This window comes from Culex pipiens, chromosome 2 (assembly GCF_016801865.2).
Source record: "Culex pipiens pallens isolate TS chromosome 2, TS_CPP_V2, whole genome shotgun sequence".
NCBI lineage: Eukaryota > Metazoa > Arthropoda > Insecta > Diptera > Culicidae > Culex > Culex pipiens.
The window spans coordinates 133,398,951-133,417,603 of record NC_068938.1 but is presented as its reverse complement, the minus strand read 5'-3'; the positions used below and the strand labels follow the sequence as shown (position 1 = coordinate 133,417,603).

Below are 18,653 nucleotides of genomic sequence, written 5' to 3'. Positions count from 1 at the left end.
TCCGATATCATTTCACTATTGATTGATCGAGACTCTATGGAAATTTTGACAAATCAGAATGGTTTTTATGCTACTTGAATGAAAATCACCGATAGGATTACTAAATTCACTATTACTAATTTTGTCCCTAAATAACTAAATGCAAAGTATAAAAAGTTGATATTTATAGTTAAAATCCTAAATTCTACAAAAACTGAATTTTTAAAAACCTGCATCCTAACCTGACACCCACATTAAGATAGGGAAAAATCACATATGTAGCGGTTCATTGTACAAATGTGATATTTCCACTATCGGAGAACCTCCTTGTCTCGATGACAGCTTACCGGCCATCGATTAAGCCCTGAGACTGCGCCAAAGTGGGTTCTCGCAGCATGAAGTGGTGTCCATGTGTAAAAATGGAAGCTTCAGCAATATACTGAAAACTTCGATTTTAATTCCACATCGGATCAAATCATACTCCTTGCCAAATAAGCATCAAACCTATGATACTCATTATGACAAAGCCCAGGGAAAACATGCCTCAACAAATAGTTGTACTCAAATTCATGAAAAACATCATTAAGTGAGCAATTCTCTACGAATTCGGTCTTTTTTAAAATTTTGGTATGTTTTAATCCGACTGAAACTTTGTTGGTGCTTTACTGCCGTTCTACGCATAATTGTCCCATGTCAGTTTTGGACGATTTTGACTTTATGACATTTTTAAGTTTAGTTTGATGTGTACTTTAAGAAAAACACATAAAATCTGGTACTTTGTTCGGAAACTCATTAAAAACAACACCAAGTCTGTTTGTCCCATCATTAAACTTCTACGCATATTTGTCCCACCAAGTATTTTCTTACACGGACCATTAGTTTTACTAAGCATTATGTCTTGTTTACCTGTTGTATAGCAAGAGAATCATAAATAAGGGTGATAAACTGCTAACAGGGGCAATTAGGGACACATAGGGCGAATAGGAACTCACGGGACAATTATGCGTAGAAACACAGAAATCGGTCGAAAAACTTCAATCGCGTTTTTCTCAGTTGCCCGTTTTTTGAACATGGGACAATTATGCGTAGAACGGCAGTTTAGTATGCCCAAAAAAGCTTTTTTGCGTCATTAGTTTGTCCATATAATTTTCCATACAAATTTAGCAGCAGTCCATACAAAAATGATATATAAAAAATCAAAAATCAGTATCTTCTGAAGGAATTTTTTGATCGAATTTTTGTCTTCGGCAAAGTTGTAGGTATGGATAAGGACTACACTGAAAAAAAAATTAAAAAAGGTAAATTTTAGTAAACATCAATTTTTCTGTTTTTTAAATCTTTGCATGTCAATATCTCAGCAACTAAGCGTCGTATCGACAAAGTTCAGAAAAGCAAAATATAGAGAATTTTCTCAGCTTTTCAAAAATATTTTTTACAGAAGTGGGCAAACATGGGCATAAATTTAAAAAAATAAATAACTGCGACTTTTTTCAAAAAAGTTACCCAAAAATGGCTATAACTTGAAAACGGTGCACTTTATCATTTTATTTCACTAAAGTACTTTTTTTTTTTTTTTTTTGCATGCCAAGGGTGAAATGATAATTTTTCGGTTGACACCCGGTGAGGAACATCCTGGAAGGAGCGGAACTACATCCGTAGTGCTGTTAGTTGATCTTGGTCAAAACAGTTGCTCTGGTTCCTTGCAAGTTACCCATTTTCTTACCTCCACGTTGGCTTGGTTTCGTCATCATGATGACAACACGTGACCTTGCTGGTGGCCTGTGGAAACGAACTCGTAAACCTTTGACCAGCGAGGGTCAGAGTCGAGACGGCCAAAAGAAAGGGATGCGCAATGTGGGAAGGGAAGATTGTAGACGGTATTGTTTTGATTCACAGCATGTTGAATTAACTGTTGTGGATGTACCTGATATATCGCAATACGGGGTTTCTCTTCTTTCCACTTTCAGCTACTATCTATCTTCTATTTCTTTATTATGTATTACTGATTTTCTAATTTGGCTTCTGTTTACTATCCACCATTTTATTTTGATTGCATGATCCTTTGTTTCTCTTATTTTCATATACTAATGCATCTTTTTGTTTTTGTTTTGTTTTGTTTTTGTTTGTTTTCATTTTCATGTCGTGTCTGGGCCTACGGTTGGAGAACGATTGCACCACGACAACCACTTCGGAGTGATATTATCACACTGGAGACAACAGCAACAACATCAGAAACCCTGATGTCACTCAGGTTCCCGCAAGTAACTGTATCATTATTTTAAAGTGTTTATATTTTACTAACATCCCTTTCTTTGCAGAGTATGGACTACATTATATAGCGGCAATGTGGGAAAGGGAAGTAATTTGTGATTGTAGAAGGTATTGTTTTGATTCACAGCATGTTGAACGAACTGTTGTGGATGTACCTAGAACATCGCAACTCGGAGTATCTCTTCTTATTATCTCCAACTACTTTAGTTCTGTTTCACTTATCTTTCAAGTCTCCTCTACTCAATTTGCCAGTTTTAACTGCTATGTGTTTTCCCTAACAAAAACTGATCTCCTTAATATGCGAACGAGGTTAATTCTCGGGTTAATTCCTGTTCATATTTGATGTATTCTTTATTCATTGTCTAATTTATTAATTAGTTAAAATATTATTTTAATCGGCTCCTAAAGTTGTCATTAATGCTATCTAAGCTTATATGATTTTATTTATCCTTTATCACAAAGCTTTTTTCACAAATTATTGCCTATATTTTTAATCTACTTCATACAGCTTTTACTCTTCTTTCCTTCAACATACAATTATTCTTTCAGTAGCGAACTTTATGTAGTATGCCTTTTCCTTTATTGTCTATTGTTTTAATCTGCGCCCTTTTCTTCAAACAAGTAAAATTTGAGTCTTTACTCAATTTATTGAATGATCAAAGTCACACACATAACATTATTGTACTTATGATAATTTTTTGAATAACATGCTTAGGTTCAAAACATTGTAACAAAACACCGCGACAAAAGAAATAGCAACAAATAAACACGACTCAACATTAGGCAAGATTTCAGGAGAAAACAATACACAGTAAATAACAATTAGTTTTTGAATTCAAACTAAAAATAAAACAGTTTTTGCTTTAATGAAAATTGATAGGCACACTATAAATGGCACACTATAAATGGTTAGGCGCTTATACTTACATCAAACCCTACGTAATGTACCACCCCCGGCCGAGTTAAAATGCGTAACCGGAAAAGAAGGTGTGCATGCCTGGCACGAACACTCAAAGCGTGTTCTAGCGTGCTGCTCGTACTGACTCAGAGCAAGGGTGAGATGTAGGTGTAAGGGCAGTGCGTGTTCGTCGGGAACCTGGTGCATAAGATCGGTCAAGGCCCGTTCTTACACTGAAAATTGCGAATTGCGAATTGCGAAAAGTACTTTTTTAAATCAATATTGATTAAAAAATTCATACCTCGGTCAAAGATTTTTTGCATATTCAGAAAATTTCTGAAAAGTTGGCATTTGATGTCCCCTAAAACATATCAGAAAATAAAAAAAAATCGGTAGTGTTTTTTTTTTGCAAATCAAATTTTAGTGAAAAAAGTCAAATTAAAAATCACCCCATTTTTTTTACGGCGTGTCATTTTTTTCATTGTAGTCCTTATACATACCTACAACTTTGCCGAATACACCAAACCAATCAAAAAAATCCTTCAAAAGATACAGATTTTTGAATTTTCCTACATCATTTTTGTATGGACAGCTGCCAAATTTGTATGAAAAATTATATGGACAAACTAATGATGCAAAATGGCTTCTTTTGGCATACCAAGGACACCACAAAGTTTCAGCCGGATTAAAAAATACCAAAAAAATCGAATGTTCACGTAAAATTTCTTTCACAGACTAAACGCGCTTGAGCGTCGCAGGGTTTTGGAGTCATAGTCGGCGAAGTTGAGTACTTTTTGAGGACCCGGAGCTGCCAAATTCTAAGAAGCCGGAGTCCAAGACGCCAAAAGCCTTGTATTTTGTCAGGTCGTGAAATCAGCTGATTTTTTTCTGGAATGTTCGGATCAATCACAACAATTTGTCCCAGCTTAAAGCTTCTTCATTCAACACATATCAATATGATACAAAACCGCCCCCAATCAATCACTCACCCTTAGATCTCGATGTACTCGTACATGTACTTCCGGGCCAGCTCGAAGTTATTGTTGCTCCGGTAGATGCTGCTCAGGTTGAACGCAATCTCCGCCCGCAGATCCAAATACTCCGGGTACTCGCCAATCAGCGGGTGCGTCGCCTCCAGCGCTCGCTTGTAGTGCTCCACGGCCATGTTGTGCAGCCCCAGCTGGTGGTACATCCGGCCAATGTTGTAGTGAATTTCGTTCGCCAGCTCGCTGGGTCGTCCTTTGCGGTACTTTTCGATGAATCCGATGGCCTGCGCGGCGAGGGCTTGCTTCTTGGTGGTGAACTTTTGGCACGCGATCTGGGTTAAGGTGACGGCGATGAGCAGTGCGTGGATTGGGTCGTTTGTCTTTTGGTATATTTTGCTGTAGTCGTTCAGCGCGTACTTGTACGTTCCTGCGTTGAGATGGTAATTTGCTTGCAGAACTCGGATGTTGACGTCGATCTTCGGGAGTCGCTCAAACAGTCGCATCAGGTAACGATTGTACCGAATGTCGCCCGTCACGAGAATGACCAGGTTGAACAAATTCCACAGCCTTGGGTTGTTTAGGCGTTTGTCCCGGTTCACGCGGTCACGAATCAAATTGTACGCAAAAACGGGATCCCGATTGTACAGGCATCCGTACAGTGCCAGACATTGAAGTTCCGTACGGTAGGAATAGAATCGCTTTGCGGTACACAGCGTGAACACCAGCTTCTGGAAGAATGCAAACTTCTTCAGAACCTCCGCGACTTGCAGCAGACTCAACACCAGATCCCATTCGGCTTCGATGGACGGTTCGTTTTCTGAGCGCGAGAATTCCGGAGCGGCCTCGTCAAACGGCTCCTGGCGAGAGACCTTGATATCCTGGATGCTCTTGATCATCTCGTGATAGCGAACGATCGAAATGGCACTGCCCATCTCGAGTCGACTCCGCAGTGGAATGCAGTGACGCATCAACAGCATAAATCCCGCAGATAGGAACTCGTCATATTTGCCAACCTCCTTCAGCATGAGACACCGCTCGTACAGCAGTTCGGCGTCCATAACTTCAGTTTCAGGATCCTGCTCGAGCGCCTTAAGCGCTTCCTCGTAGTTTCCTTGTTGCTTGAGCAACGCAGACAGTGTTAGTCGAGCGTCCAGATGTTGAGCTAACGAAATGACCTGTTAAAGAGACTACAACCGTTAGATCATGTTAAAAAGAAGCTTCCCTCTCAACGTACCTTCTTGTAAGCCTTGATGGACTCGTTGTAATCACCGATGGCGCGCAGACAATCCGCGTACCGCAACCAAACCGCTGCCAGCGAAAAGTTGTCGCTCTTAATCAGCGGAACCAGCAGCTTCAGTGCGAAATGGTAGCTTTCCTCCTTCATCAACGATTCCGCAATGTCCAGATAGCAATCGCCGGCCTCCTCCACGTTAATGTTGGTCAAAATGTTCGTCACAATCATCTCGAACAGATGCTCACACTTGAGGTGAATCAACACGACCGCCAGCTTGGTGCGAAAGTCCAGAATAATCACGTCGGGAATGACCACCGTGTAAATGGAACGCCGGCTGGTCGGTTCTTCCTCTTCGTTGACCATCTCGTGCACTTCGACGCTTGTGTGGACCATCAACACGTCCAGTGCGCGCCGGTAGTTTCCGGTTGCGATCAACAACTCCAAGAACAGGTTTATGTCCTCCACACTGAACAACTCTGGAACGCATCCGTACGCTCGGTCCATCGCTTCCATTGCGGCCGTAATGTTGCTCTCTTCGTGAAACTTCTTCGCCAACCGCTTGGCCGTTTCCACCAGGAACTCACCGCGTTCCTTCGGGATGTAAGGAAGCATCGCAAAGTAGCACTTGAATGCTTGCTTCTCCTCGCCCTTCTTCTCCAGCAGCTGAACTCGCTTCATTCTCAGATCAAAGTTCTTCGGATCGGTTTTAATGGCCCTGGAGTAGCAGGTCAGCGCCTGATCCAAATTTCCACGCTCCTCAGATATTTCAGCGATTCGCACCCATTGCTCCACATCCGACGGATTCAAGTGAGCAGCAATCAGCGAAAACTGAAGAAACTTTTCCGGATCCTCAGTCTCGTAAATCTGCGCCAACGTTATGAACGGTTCATGAGCCAGCGGAACCTGCCGGACAATTTCCAAACACAGCTGCTTGGCCATCTCAGCGTCACCCCGTGCGTAGCACAAGTTTGCCTGTCCCATCAATCCCTGCAACGCCGGCGGTAGCATCCTCCTGTGCCGCTTCATCGATGCCTTCCCCTCGACCTTCACCTGTTGCGGCCCCTGCAAATTCCCCCGCAGAGCATCCTTCCGCGACGTACTGTAATCCTTGTCAAACCCGGAAGACTTCCGCCCACCCCTCGGCCTCGTCACAATCTCCTCTTCGTCCTCCAGTTCGATGTCCACGCCCTGCTGCATCTTGGCCTGGTACTCCTGGTAACTCATCTCCCCCGAGATAAATTTCTTTATCCACATCTCCTTTTGCTGCGGACTCTCGTCGTCCGTTTCCGACTCGGACATCGAAGTGGACGCGGCCGTCGATCGACGCTTCCGGCGCCGCTGCTGGGGCGGGATGATGATCGATGCGCCCGGTTCGCCAAACAGCGGAATTGAGCTGGCTTCCACGAACTCGGACCGCTCGTCCGGATCGATCTGCATCTCGTCGAGCTCCTCGATGACGACGCCATCCTGCTCCGATGCACCACTCGCGGAGGACATCGTCTTTTCACTTGTAATCAAAGAAGATAATCCGGTAATGTGAAACCGAGATCGTGCCGGTTGCGATTGTTGATGTTTATTTTTGTGTCAACATTTTGTTTTGATTTGATTCTGGCATTTTTGTCGGAGTTCCGTGTTGCCAGAAAAGAAACTCAGATGAGTTTAAAAGTGCGACAATTACTCAAAATTCGTCAAAACCGAACTTACGCAGAAATGAGTATAAAATCCTTTTTAAATACAATATGTTTAGAAAACTGCTCAGAGCGAATTCGTTAAGGGGTTCCATACATGTAAATAGGCAAACATGTCAGAGATTGGTATTATAACACACTTAAACTTTGTTTAAATGTGTTTTCAGGACATTAAAATATACATTTCAATCAATTAACAAAACAAATTTGACGCCATTTGGTTGTATCATTGCAGAGATACAGCTTTTTGAATTTACCAGTTTCAATAATCGGATGGCATGATATCTGGTTCCTGTCCTATGTCAATTTTTATGTACAACGGTAATAAACACGATCAAAAACCATTACTGATCACTTTTTTTCATTTTAACGCAAAAAAAATATTGACAAGACAACATTTTTTCGAGAGATCAACTATATAGTCCCCTTGGAACCAGCTGTCAAGTAGGAACTTTTCTGTCAAGAAGGACCGCGAGGTTAAATTTTCCAAATTGATTGTAAAATCCATTTTAATCTCTTTGTGGTCGTACAAAGGGTCATTGTACTCAGAAAATTAAGCTTTATCGCTGTAAACAATAATATCAGCAATCTAAGCTTAATTTTAGGACCCTATTCTCAATTTCGATCGGAATTCGTCTTGCGACGGCTTAAACTTCATGAATGTCTTGGACATGCTTTTCGGATATATTATTTGAGTGATCTTTGGTTTGGCCACTTTCGGAACCTCCCAGGAGATCCTCGGCGTGGTTGTCGCTCAACTTGCACTCCTGTCATACATGAGGTTTGCACAGCTGATTCCACGTAGATTCCTCTCGCCAGTGATGACAGAAAACGCTGATTAACTGATTACGTGTTAAAATCATAAGTGATTGTAACGCATCAAGGGAAATCATCGTGAACTGGAACTGCCGGTCGTAAGCCCGGGAAAAGTAGAAACGTTGAGTTGTATGTTGTCCTCTGCTTTCAGCTCGTAAAAAGCCATACAGAGAACCACTTCCCATCCCCACTTCCCAATCCCGTTCCCAAATACCACTCCCCAATCTACAGCCCAAAACCCCACCAAACCCCGAATCCAAGATGTGACGCGACCCGTGTCGAGGGATGCATGGCTAGGGGGGTTCAATAAATTCCTAGTCGCTAACGGAGCCTGTGGGGCACCAGGGCGCACCCCATCAGTAATGTAGCCCTTACCGCGCCACGGCAGGGCACTGGCGCGGCGGACCGTGTACTTCCCTAGCGACTCGTGGGATTCAAAAATGATTACAGGAGATCCTGTAATAATGGCCATTTGCACTTAACTTAATACGTTTCAATGAGAAAGCTATTTGAAAATACAAAATGGCTCTTTGCCCATATTGGCCACAGAAAAACCGGTTTCAGAAAGATCAGTTGTTTTGTAGAAGGTTTGACTGACGATCCGGATAGTGGCCACCAGGCCTGCAAAAAGTTTCCAACCCAGTGTACACCATGAAGCAAACAAAAATTTCAGTTCACTTCTAGCTCGTGACTGTAAGCCTGTAAGTCTACTGTGTCTGTCCAACCACTGTCGTCTGACTCGTGCCGGCCGGCTGCTGGAGAATGAGGGACGTGAAAAAAGAGGTACACTTATTCAATTCCTGTCGAATAACAGAATTGGGCTAGGACTTGGGGAATCTTCTTAAAACACTATTTTGACTATTTTTAAACAATTGAATGGTTCTCTAGACGGCACAAAACCTAGCACAAAACACTACTGCCACGCAGTGCAGTTGCTTAGTGAGCTTAGGGCACACACGACAGCGCCGGGTTTGTTTATGTCACGGTTTTGTGATTCGGTGAATGGAGATGGAAAATTCGTCGCCGATTTTCCCGTCACGACCCTTGACATTTCAGCACTGGTAGCCACCCTCGCCTCGCGCACGGGCACTAAAAATATCAATGAAGTTTACTCAAACCGGACACATGCTCTAATGACTCATTTCTGACATCGGTTTTGGCAAAATCTAGATTGGATATTTTCGATTGACAGTGTATACTCTCCATTCGTTGAACTCCGACAAATCCCGCGTGACAGTTTCAAATGTCAAACTCGTTCATTCGTAAAATTCGCGCACCTGCTGGCGGATCGTCGTCGTCGTCGCGCCCGTGTTTTCCGGCCAAATTCCGGTGCAAATCCAATCAGTTTCCCTAGAGTTGAACCCTCAGATAGCTGTCCCCGGTGTCCGTGAATCTGGATATAAGTTTGTTTGTTTGCGCGCTGCCAGTAGAAAGGTGCGATTTGGTGGAGTGAAAAACATTGAAATTTTGAGGAGGAAAAGTGAACGCGGTGCGGAAAACGGGATTTCTTTTTGGCAAGTCCCCCGTAATAATTATTAGAGAGTGTTTTATGGCAGTGTTGATGGCGCAATAAAATTGAAAGAAAGAAATTGCAGTTGGAAAATACCTGACTAAACTGCGAAAGGAATTCCACACTGCACTTACAGTAACTGTTGGTAAGTATGTTATCGTCAAATTATCGGGAACATGCTAATTTGGTTCATTACTCGACATGGAAGACCTTGCGTTTATGACAATTTTTCAACAAGATCAAGATTTAGTTTGTGCTAATTGTAGCAAAGCGCAATTACTAACATTAATTGCTACATTTAGAGCTTCACTCCGGGAGTCGCAATGTTTGACGATCTTTTTGGTCAACCGTGGATGACTCAACCCAGTTTTATCAGGGGATCCCTCGCTCAGTCATCCAAACTTCCTCTTGAGAATCGTAACGTCGGCAATAGCTTATCAGCAAAGCCGTTATCAAAAAAGTTTGACGGTGTTGAGTCGCGAGCTGCGGATCTAGAAATCAGAGAGCAAACCTATTGAAGAAAGTGCCTAAGGTTGGTCGCTATCAATTCAATTCAATTGTGTTTTTATTAGAATTTAACAGTTCTGCTCCAGGATGTTACATTTGCAATTCAGAGATTTGGAGAACCTTTCAACTGAGATCAATTCGATTCTATGACAATTTCCGGAATTCCATTTCCCGGAATGGACGTTTTCCGGAATGGACATTATCCGGAATGGACGTTTTCCGGAATGGACGTTATCCGGAATGGACAGTATCCGGAATGGACGTTATCCGGAATGAAATTTCCCGGAATGGACGTTTCCCGGAATGGACATTTCCCGAAATTTTTGTTTATATTACCTGATATGAGAATGAATGGAATCTTGCCTACTCACTTACTTGTGGTTAAGAATTACTTAGTTTGTACTCCGTTGGTTTTGACAACAATATGAATATAAATACATGAATGATAAAAAGAAAGTGAAATGTTCGGACATGAACAATAGAAGCAAGTGTTGACTATTGAAACAATACTTTATCAACCACCACGAGATGTAACAATGTAGATCGATAGATATTAGATGTTTTTTACATTCTTTCAATTCTTTCATTTTTTTCCTTTCTTTTGTTAATCATTTGACTTATGTGACTAAATTCTACCATATTTTACTATAAAGCAGAATGATTATTTTCAAAGAAGGGAAAACCTCAAGAAAATAAAAAGCTTTTCAGAAAATCAATGTGTAATGTGTCCAGTCAAGAAAATAAATAGCTTGAGTGTATTTTTAAAGAATGAAAAACCTCAAGGAAAAATACATTATACATTGATTTTCTGAAAAGCTTTTTTTTTATCTTGAGATTTTCCCTTCTTTAAAAATACACGTTCTTTCATCAAAGTAATGGGATTTTATGTAAGAATTATCCCTTCTTTTGTTAATTCTACTAAATTTCAACTAGTTTTTGTTAAGGAACTCTGCACTATAAAGAAGAATGTGTTTTTTTTAAGAAGGGAAATCCTCTAGAAAAAAAAGCTTTCAGAAAATCAATGCATAATGTATATTTTCTTGAGGTTTTCCCTTTTTTAAAAATACACGATCTTTAATCGATGTGATGGAATTTCGTGTAAGGGATTTCCCTTCTTGTGTTATTCAGTTGACTTTTGTGACTAAATTCTACCAAATTTTATTATAAAGCAGAATGTTTTTTTTCAAAGAAGGGAAAACCTCTAGTAAATAAACAGCTTTTCAGAAAATCAATTTATAATGTGTACTTCCTTGAGGTTTTTCATTCTTTAAAAATACACTCAAGCTATAAATTTTCTTGGGGTTTTCCCTTCTTTGAAAATAATCACCCTGCTTTATAGTAAAATTTGGTAGAATTTGGTCACAATAGTGACCTGATTTACACAAGAAGGGAAATCTCTTACACGAAATTCCATCACATCGATTAAAGATCGTGTATTTTTAAAGAAGGGAAAACCTCACGAAAATATACATTATACATTGATTTTCTGAAAAGCTTTTCATGTCTGCCTGTGTGAATCAAACGGACCGCGCACTGGACTCACAATCGAGAGGTCACCGGTTCGAATCCCGAGGCAGACGCAAAATGTTGAAAAATAGGTTTTGGGCACCTATGCTTATGATTTTCTGAAAAGCTTTTCATTTTTCTTCTTTGAAAATAAACATTCTGCTTTATAATAAAATTTGGTAGAATTTAGTCACAAAAGTCAACCGATTAACACAAGAAGGGAAATTCCTTACACGAAATTCCATCACATCGATTAAATATCGTGTATTTTTAAAGAAGGGAAAACCTCAAGAAAATATACATTATGCATTGATTTTCTGAAAGCTTTTTTTTCTAGAGGATTTCCCTTCTTTAAAAAAACACATTCTTCTTTATAGTGCAGAGTTCCTTAACAAAAACTAGTTGAAATTTAGTAGAATTAACAAAAGAAGGGATAATTCTTACATAAAATCCCATTACTTTGATGAAAGAACGTGTATTTTTAAAGAAGGGAAAATCTCAAGATAAAAAAAAGCTTTTCAGAAAATCAATGTATAATGTATTTTTCCTTGAGGTTTTTCATTCTTTAAAAATACACTCAAGCTATTTATTTTCTTGACTGGACACATTACACATTGATTTTCTGAAAAGCTTTTTATTTTCTTGAGGTTTTCCCTTCTTTGAAAATAATCATTCTGCTTTATAGTAAAATATGGTAGAATTTAGTCACATAAGTCAAATGATTAACAAAAGAAGGGAAAATTCTTACATAACAACACATTGAAAGAATGTAAAAAACATCTAATATCTATCGATCTACATTGTTACATCTCGTGGTGGTTGATAAAGTATTGTTTCAATAGTCAACACTTGCTTCTATTGTTCATGTCCGAACATTTCACTTTCTTTTTATCATTCATGTATTTATATTCATATTGTTGTCAAAACCAACGGAGTACAAACTAAATAATTCTTAACCACAAGTAAGTGAGTAGGCAAGATTCCATTCATTCTCATATCAGGTAATATAAAAAAAAATCCGGGAAATGTCCATTCCGGGAAACGTCCATTCCGGGAAATTTCATTCCGGATAACGTCCATTCCGGATACTGTCCATTCCGGATAACGTCCATTCCGGAAAACGTCCATTCCGGATAATGTCCATTCCGGAAAACGTCCATTCCGGGAAATGGAATTCCGGAAATTGTCATAGAATCGATCAATTCATAGGCCTGTGCAGGGAGGGTACATATTTGTACGTTTAGATTTTGCTAGCTGGGTGCTCTTTAAGGGAAAATAAATTTTGATCGCTATCAAAAGTATGGAACTGACCAAATATTTATTTAAACTATGTTTATTTTAATTCTTTGATATTGGTGGTTTAATAGGTTCCTTAAATGAGTTTTTTTGGTTTGGTATTTTTTGGCTAATTAATAAATTAAAAATAAGCAGCAGTAACATAGACTTTTAACTTGTACGTTTTTGGATAGTCGGTGTCGCCAGTGCCGTTTTTCTGTTCTTCTCTGCTTCCTTCGTATCGTATCGACGAGCATACCTGAATGAATGTGTCTCGACATCGTCGTCGTCGTTTGAATTTGTTTTCTTCAGACTTTCTTTTGGCGCTTCTGTTCGCATGCTACACTTGCTTTCTTCGTATATCCAGACCCCATCAGCATTTTTAACGTCACGCGATACTTCCGCTCGCGTCGTCTGGATCAAGTGGGGTCAAATATCAGAGCGAGAAGATTTGCTTTTAGGGGTTGGACGAACTTTGATTGATTAGTTAGGGAAACCTTATGAATAAATTAAATCATACTGATATTGTTTTTTTTTGTAATTGCAGCGATCTCATCTAATAAAGTTACCAGAAATTGCTCAAACCGGACTGGAAAATGGTAACGACACCGTACATAATCAATGAAATCTATGACATCATACAGAAGGTAATAAAATTCTCGTTAAAATCATGTCACGCTCGTGTCTTCATTGCGCCTTTATCGGATTTCAGTCCACAGCCTTCGAGCTGACGCTGGAGGCGCTGCTCGCGCTGGGCGTAATTTGGATCGTGCTGTACAAACGAAATGGGAGGAAACGTCTCACGCCGGAGCAGCGCGAAAAGTTGATCGAAGAATGGACGCCGGAACCGCTGGTGGGGGACGTTCCGGAGGACCATCCGGCGTTGCACACCCATCTGGTGCAGGGACGCGTCGGCAAGGTCATCAACATCGATGGCAAGCAGTGCCTCAATTTGGCTTCGCACAACTATTTGGGGCTAGTCGAGGACGACAACATCCAGCAGGAGGCTATCAAGAGTTTGCGCAAGTACGGCGTCGGATCGTGTGGTCCGCGGGGATTTTACGGCACCGTGGATGTGCATCTGGATCTGGAGGAACGGCTGGCAAAGTTTATGGAGGTGGAAGAGGCCGTGGTTTACTCGTACGCGTTCTCCACCATTGCTAGTGCCATTCCGGCGTACGCGAAGCGAGGGGACATCATCTTTGTGTGAGTATCAATTAAAACTTTCGAATATATTTCAGGAAAGGCTGCAAATATAGTCTGAAAATCGTCAGTCCTAAAGATTCCAAAATCCAAGAAACCAGAAGAACTAGCCCACATGCTGCCTTTGTACGAGAGAGTAACATATCAAATTGTGAAGGACAAAATGGAGCTAGTGCGATGGTTCTCCAGTAAGATCCAGCGAGGTTGGTGATGGTTATACGCACCCGTCGTAAAACCCAAGTGCAAAGAGCTCCAGATGCGAGCCGATCCATTCGCCGACCCAATTTTCGATGATCCAGGGATTGGAAACTCGGAACGTGGAACTGCAAGTCCCTCAACTACGTTAGGAGCATCCGTATTCTTTACGTTTTCTACGAACTTCTTGACCGCGAGTACAGGAAGTGTCTAAAACACGACGTCAAGATTGTAATCGGCGACATTAACGCTCAAGTTGGCCAGGAGGAGGAGTTTAGACCGGTTATTGGGAGGTTCAGCGCCCACCAGCAGACGAACGAGAACGGCCTACGACTCATCGATGTCGCTACCTCCCGGAACATGGCCATACGTAGTACCTTCTTCCAGCACAGCCTCCTCTACAAGTACATCTGGAGATCACTAAACGACGCAAATCGACCATGTTCTTTTCGATAGTCGGCACTTCTCGGACATAATCGACGTCAGAACCTACCGTGGCGCGCACATCGACTCGGACCACTACCTGGTGGTGGCAAAGCTGCGCTAACGCCTGTCCGAGGTCAACCAGATCCGGTACCGTCGCCCGCAGCGGTACAATCTGGAGCGGCTCAAGGATTCTGAAGTCGCTACCCAGCACGCGTGGGAACTGTGTTGTCTGACGAGGGTGAGCTCGCCGAAGCCCGGAGGCCTGCTGGAGCCATATGGAGGCAGCCTTCAACGCAGCGGCATCGAGCGCCATCGGGTACGTGGACCGAGTTCGACGGAATGTCAGGCGATTTCGGACGAGAGGAAAGCAGCGCGGGACAAATGGTTGTTGCACAATACGCGTGGGAACAAGGAGTCGTACAAACAGTTGCGAAGACAGAAAACCCATCTCTTCCGGGATAAGAAGCGCCGCTTGGAAGAGTTGGAGTGAACGGGTGAGTTCTACAAGAAACTCAGTAAATCCCGGAAAGACTTCATGCCGCGGGCCGATATTTGCTGGGATAAGGACGGAGTAATCTTGACGGATGAGCGTTAGGTGATCAAAAGGTTGAAGCAGCACTTTGACGAACCAGAGAACTACCGAGCTATATCTATTCTCAAAGCGGTGCTGTCACAGATAATTTTCGGCGGAAAGTGAAAAGTGTTCAAACTGTTGGAAACTAAGGATGGAAAAAATGCGGACATCGATTCTGTTGCTGGTGACAATAATTTCCTCGCAATCGACGTCAAAAGCCCAATCTTGAACGGAATCTATGGACCACTTACCGAGCAGCAGCTACTTTTATCGATTGCCTAGACATGTGCAATACAATAACATCATTTGAAATAGTTACAAACTTTCATTGAATCACCAAAACGTACCAAATCTATTCTCCTTCCCTCCCAGCGACGAGTACGTCAACTTTGCCATCCAGAAGGGCCTGGATGCGTCCCGCAGCCGGGTCGTGTTCTTCAAGCACAACGACATGGCCGACCTGGAGCGGCTGCTGGAGGACCAAGCCAAGGAGGACCGCCGAAACCCGAAGCGGGCCGCTAAAACGCGCCGCTTCCTGGTTGCGGAAGCCATCTACATGAACACGGGCGAGCTGTGTCCGCTGCCGGCGCTGGTGGAGCTGCGCAAGCGGTACAAGCTGCGCATGTTCCTGGACGAGAGCGTGTCGTTTGGTGTGCTCGGGAAGGGTGGCCGCGGACTGATCGAGCACTTTAACGTTGATGTGAGTTTCAAGTTGAAGTTGGGAAAGTTGGACTTCTTTTTAACCCTTGATTGTGTTTCAACAGAAAGTCGAAGTCGATCTGCGATCGGCCGGTTTGGAGTGGGCCGCAGGAACTATTGGAGGGTTCTGCGCAGGATCGTCGTTCATTGTTGAGCACCAGCGCCTCTCTGGATTAGGTTACTGCTTCTCGGCGTCGCTTCCACCCCTGTTGACGCAAGCCGCCATCAGTGCGCTTGACCTGTTTGAAAACGATCCAAAAATCTTCGAGCAGCTCAGAGATCGCTGCCAGAGAGTTTCGCAGTAAGTTTGACTATTCAACTGTTCAGTTATTTTTTTATTGATTGTAATTGTTTATTCGCAGAAAGTTACCCTCCCTAAAAGACTTCACATTCCGCGGAGATGCCTTGTCGCCGGTTAAGCATTTGTACCTTAAAAATGAAACCGATTCCGCAAAGGAGCAGCAAATCCTGGACGCAATTTCCAAAGAGGTGAGCTAAGCGTTGCGAACTCTACAAACCTGTGAACTAACACAACCTTCTCTTTTTCAGTGCATCAACAACGGTCTCGCCGTAATCTGTTCCGAGTACCTGGACCACATGGAGAAGCGGTGTCTCCGACCCAGCTTGCGCCTAACAGTGAACCGATTGCTGACGGACGCGGAAATCGACGATGCATTCCGGATTTTGGGTGAAGCCGCACGGAAGGTTATTGCTGCGGCGACGTAAGGTAATTTGGCTAGGGGGACGACGAACCATCTTCAGGGCAGGGGATGATTTTAAAAATAGGAAACGTTAGCTGTTAAATGCATGTAACAACATGTTACAGAATTCTTATGGGCTTCAGTATATCTATCACGCGACACACATTTTTAACAGTTTTATCTCACCTCAGGATTTTGTTGCACAAAATGATTTTCTTTTTTGTTGTTGATCGTTTTATCAGCAAACAAACTAGGCTCCACAATTCCGTATTCTATATTAAAGTCATAGATAAACGTAGACAGCAACACAGACAGGGCGATTACAATAACATCGTGCTTTAAAATTTGAAAACAAAATTGTGCACCGTCATTTGTGAAATGATGGTGCAAATAAATTAGTTACATTGACGACTTATCATAAAAAGTGTTCAAACTATGAGCTTCATTTAATCAAGTTTAAATAAGATAAATTGAAACAATTAGAACGTAATCAAACAGCACTGCTTTGTTACTGTAGATTATGCTTTGAACACACAAATAGTCTTTGAGTAAACCTATAAAAAACACGGGCCAGTTCTTAGGCTTAAACAGTCGCTGAAAGTAAAATGCTTAGGTAGGATCAACCATCAAGTCACCACGGTATTCAGAATTCATATGATTCCACAAAACAATAAATAATTTATCTATTTGGATCTTTCAAACAGAGTTGCCAAATTATTTTTGAAAGAACGTTTCCCTTCTTGTTAGTCAAGTGTTGTGTAGTGTGGTGGAAGCAAACACCTTTACCTACAACTTTGCCGAAGATACCAAATAGATCAGAAAATTCCTCCAAAATATACAGATTTTCGAATATCAACTCACCATTTTTGTATAGACAGTTGCCAAACTGAATGGAGCCTGGGATGGGCGAATAGGGTGCGTCACAAAAGCAAAAAGTTGAGCTAGATCGGATAGGCGGGCAGAATTCAGGGTGCCCATTCGATTTCTATTTTGTATCTGATATTGGACCCGTTAGTATGAGGGAAAAGTTATAAGTGGTTTAAGCTAAGTTGTTTTTCCAGGGTTAAATCTAGGACTAAAGTATGGTCTTTTTATCTTATCGGTCACTATGATCTGCGGTCTGATCTGGTGGACTGACAAACATTTTCCTGCTACGTGGTCTACGTGGCTACGCGTTCGAACTCACAACTGAAGAGGCCAAGCAGTTTCACCGGTTTGTTCGCATCGGAGCATTGCTTTACGTGAAGCCTTGGGTCGAAGCTCCACTTGCCGCGGAGGCTGCTTTCAACGACTTGGACTTATGGAGGAAGGTACAAGCATACCGTCGTTCAACTGATCCGGAGATTAAAAAATCGACTATTGCATTGAACTTTATAAGACTTTTCGGTATACACCCGAAAGTATCAAGTGGCGCGATTTCATCCGACATCTCGCAAACCTCGATGCCGCTCTGTCGTTAACAAGTTTATGAAGATCGATGCAAACGCGAGCATACTTCGAGGGGGCGCAAAGATGTGCAGTTGAAGTTTTTGCACATCCTGCCACCGGAGGTAGTCAAGTAACCTACAAATCGAGCGTAGAACTCAAAAGTGAATCGTCGAAACATCGAAAATCATCGGATACAGGCAACGCAATCGCGTTCCGATTTTTAGTTCTTTCAAGGTAATGTCCTGAGAAACGATAAGTGTTAGATACTTGAAGTTCCCGTCCGTGTTTGGGAAGTGGTCTACAATATATGTTAGGGTATTTCGCTAGAATTGGCTACAACCTGGAGTGGCCTTGGGCGTTTTCGTAGAGATTTGCTCACCTGCCAATCATAAAAGAATTGGGTCCCAAAAAGAAGCTTATATTTATGATATTATTTTTCAGAGTACAATGGATTTTTAAATCAATTTAAAAAAAATAACCTCGTGGCCATTCTTGACAGAAAAGGGGGGTTCTAAAGGGACCATAGTTGATCCATCGAAAAAATGTTGTATCCAGGTTTTTAATCGAAGATGGCGTTCGAATGGTGAACACCCGAAATGTCAAAATCACGCAGTGGTACCAACATTACGGAAAAGTGTGCCATGGCATGACAGCCACTTTTTTTTTCCTAATGTTGGTGCTACTGCGCGATTTTGACATTTCGGGCGTTCATCATTCAAACGCCATCTTCGCGTAAAAACCTGGATTGTATTTTTGC

At 42.0% G+C, this 18,653-nt stretch overlaps 2 protein-coding genes across 2 annotated transcripts; one reads left to right on the top strand and one right to left on the bottom strand.

The window, feature by feature from the left end:
- Window positions 1-4,035: 4,035 nt before the first annotated feature.
- LOC120425044 (general transcription factor 3C polypeptide 3) lies at window positions 4,036-6,948 on the bottom strand. Its single transcript, XM_039589419.2, has 2 exons — window positions 5,369-6,948; window positions 4,036-5,309 (listed from the first exon to the last, which is right to left on the bottom strand). Exons 1-2 carry the CDS (start codon window positions 6,863-6,865, stop codon window positions 4,140-4,142), a joined length of 2,667 nt encoding a protein of 888 aa, XP_039445353.1. The 5' UTR covers window positions 6,866-6,948; the 3' UTR covers window positions 4,036-4,139.
- Window positions 6,949-9,197: 2,249 nt separating this feature from the next.
- LOC120425017 (serine palmitoyltransferase 1) lies at window positions 9,198-17,169 on the top strand. Its single transcript, XM_039589389.2, has 7 exons — window positions 9,198-9,527; window positions 13,218-13,317; window positions 13,383-13,876; window positions 15,441-15,768; window positions 15,833-16,068; window positions 16,130-16,256; window positions 16,317-17,169. Exons 2-7 carry the CDS (start codon window positions 13,267-13,269, stop codon window positions 16,491-16,493), a joined length of 1,413 nt encoding a protein of 470 aa, XP_039445323.1. The 5' UTR covers window positions 9,198-9,527; window positions 13,218-13,266; the 3' UTR covers window positions 16,494-17,169.
- Window positions 17,170-18,653: the final 1,484 nt, after the last annotated feature.

What these genes read in the sequence shown, in the direction of transcription:
- LOC120425044 (XM_039589419.2), bottom strand. Translation starts at nt 6,865, where the DNA reads ATGTCCTCCGCGAGTGGTGCATCGGAGCAGGATGGCGTCGTCATCGAG. An exon ending in CCATCAAGGCTTACAAGAAG is followed by an intron (nt 5,310 to 5,368) that starts GTACGTTGAGAG and finishes TCTCTTTAACAG; the next exon opens with GTCATTTCGTTAGCTCAACA.
- LOC120425017 (XM_039589389.2), top strand. Translation starts at nt 13,267, where the DNA reads ATGGTAACGACACCGTACATAATCAATGAAATCTATGACATCATACAG. An exon ending in TCTATGACATCATACAGAAG is followed by an intron (nt 13,318 to 13,382) that starts GTAATAAAATTC and finishes ATCGGATTTCAG; the next exon opens with TCCACAGCCTTCGAGCTGAC. An exon ending in CGAGGGGACATCATCTTTGT is followed by an intron (nt 13,877 to 15,440) that starts GTGAGTATCAAT and finishes CTTCCCTCCCAG; the next exon opens with CGACGAGTACGTCAACTTTG.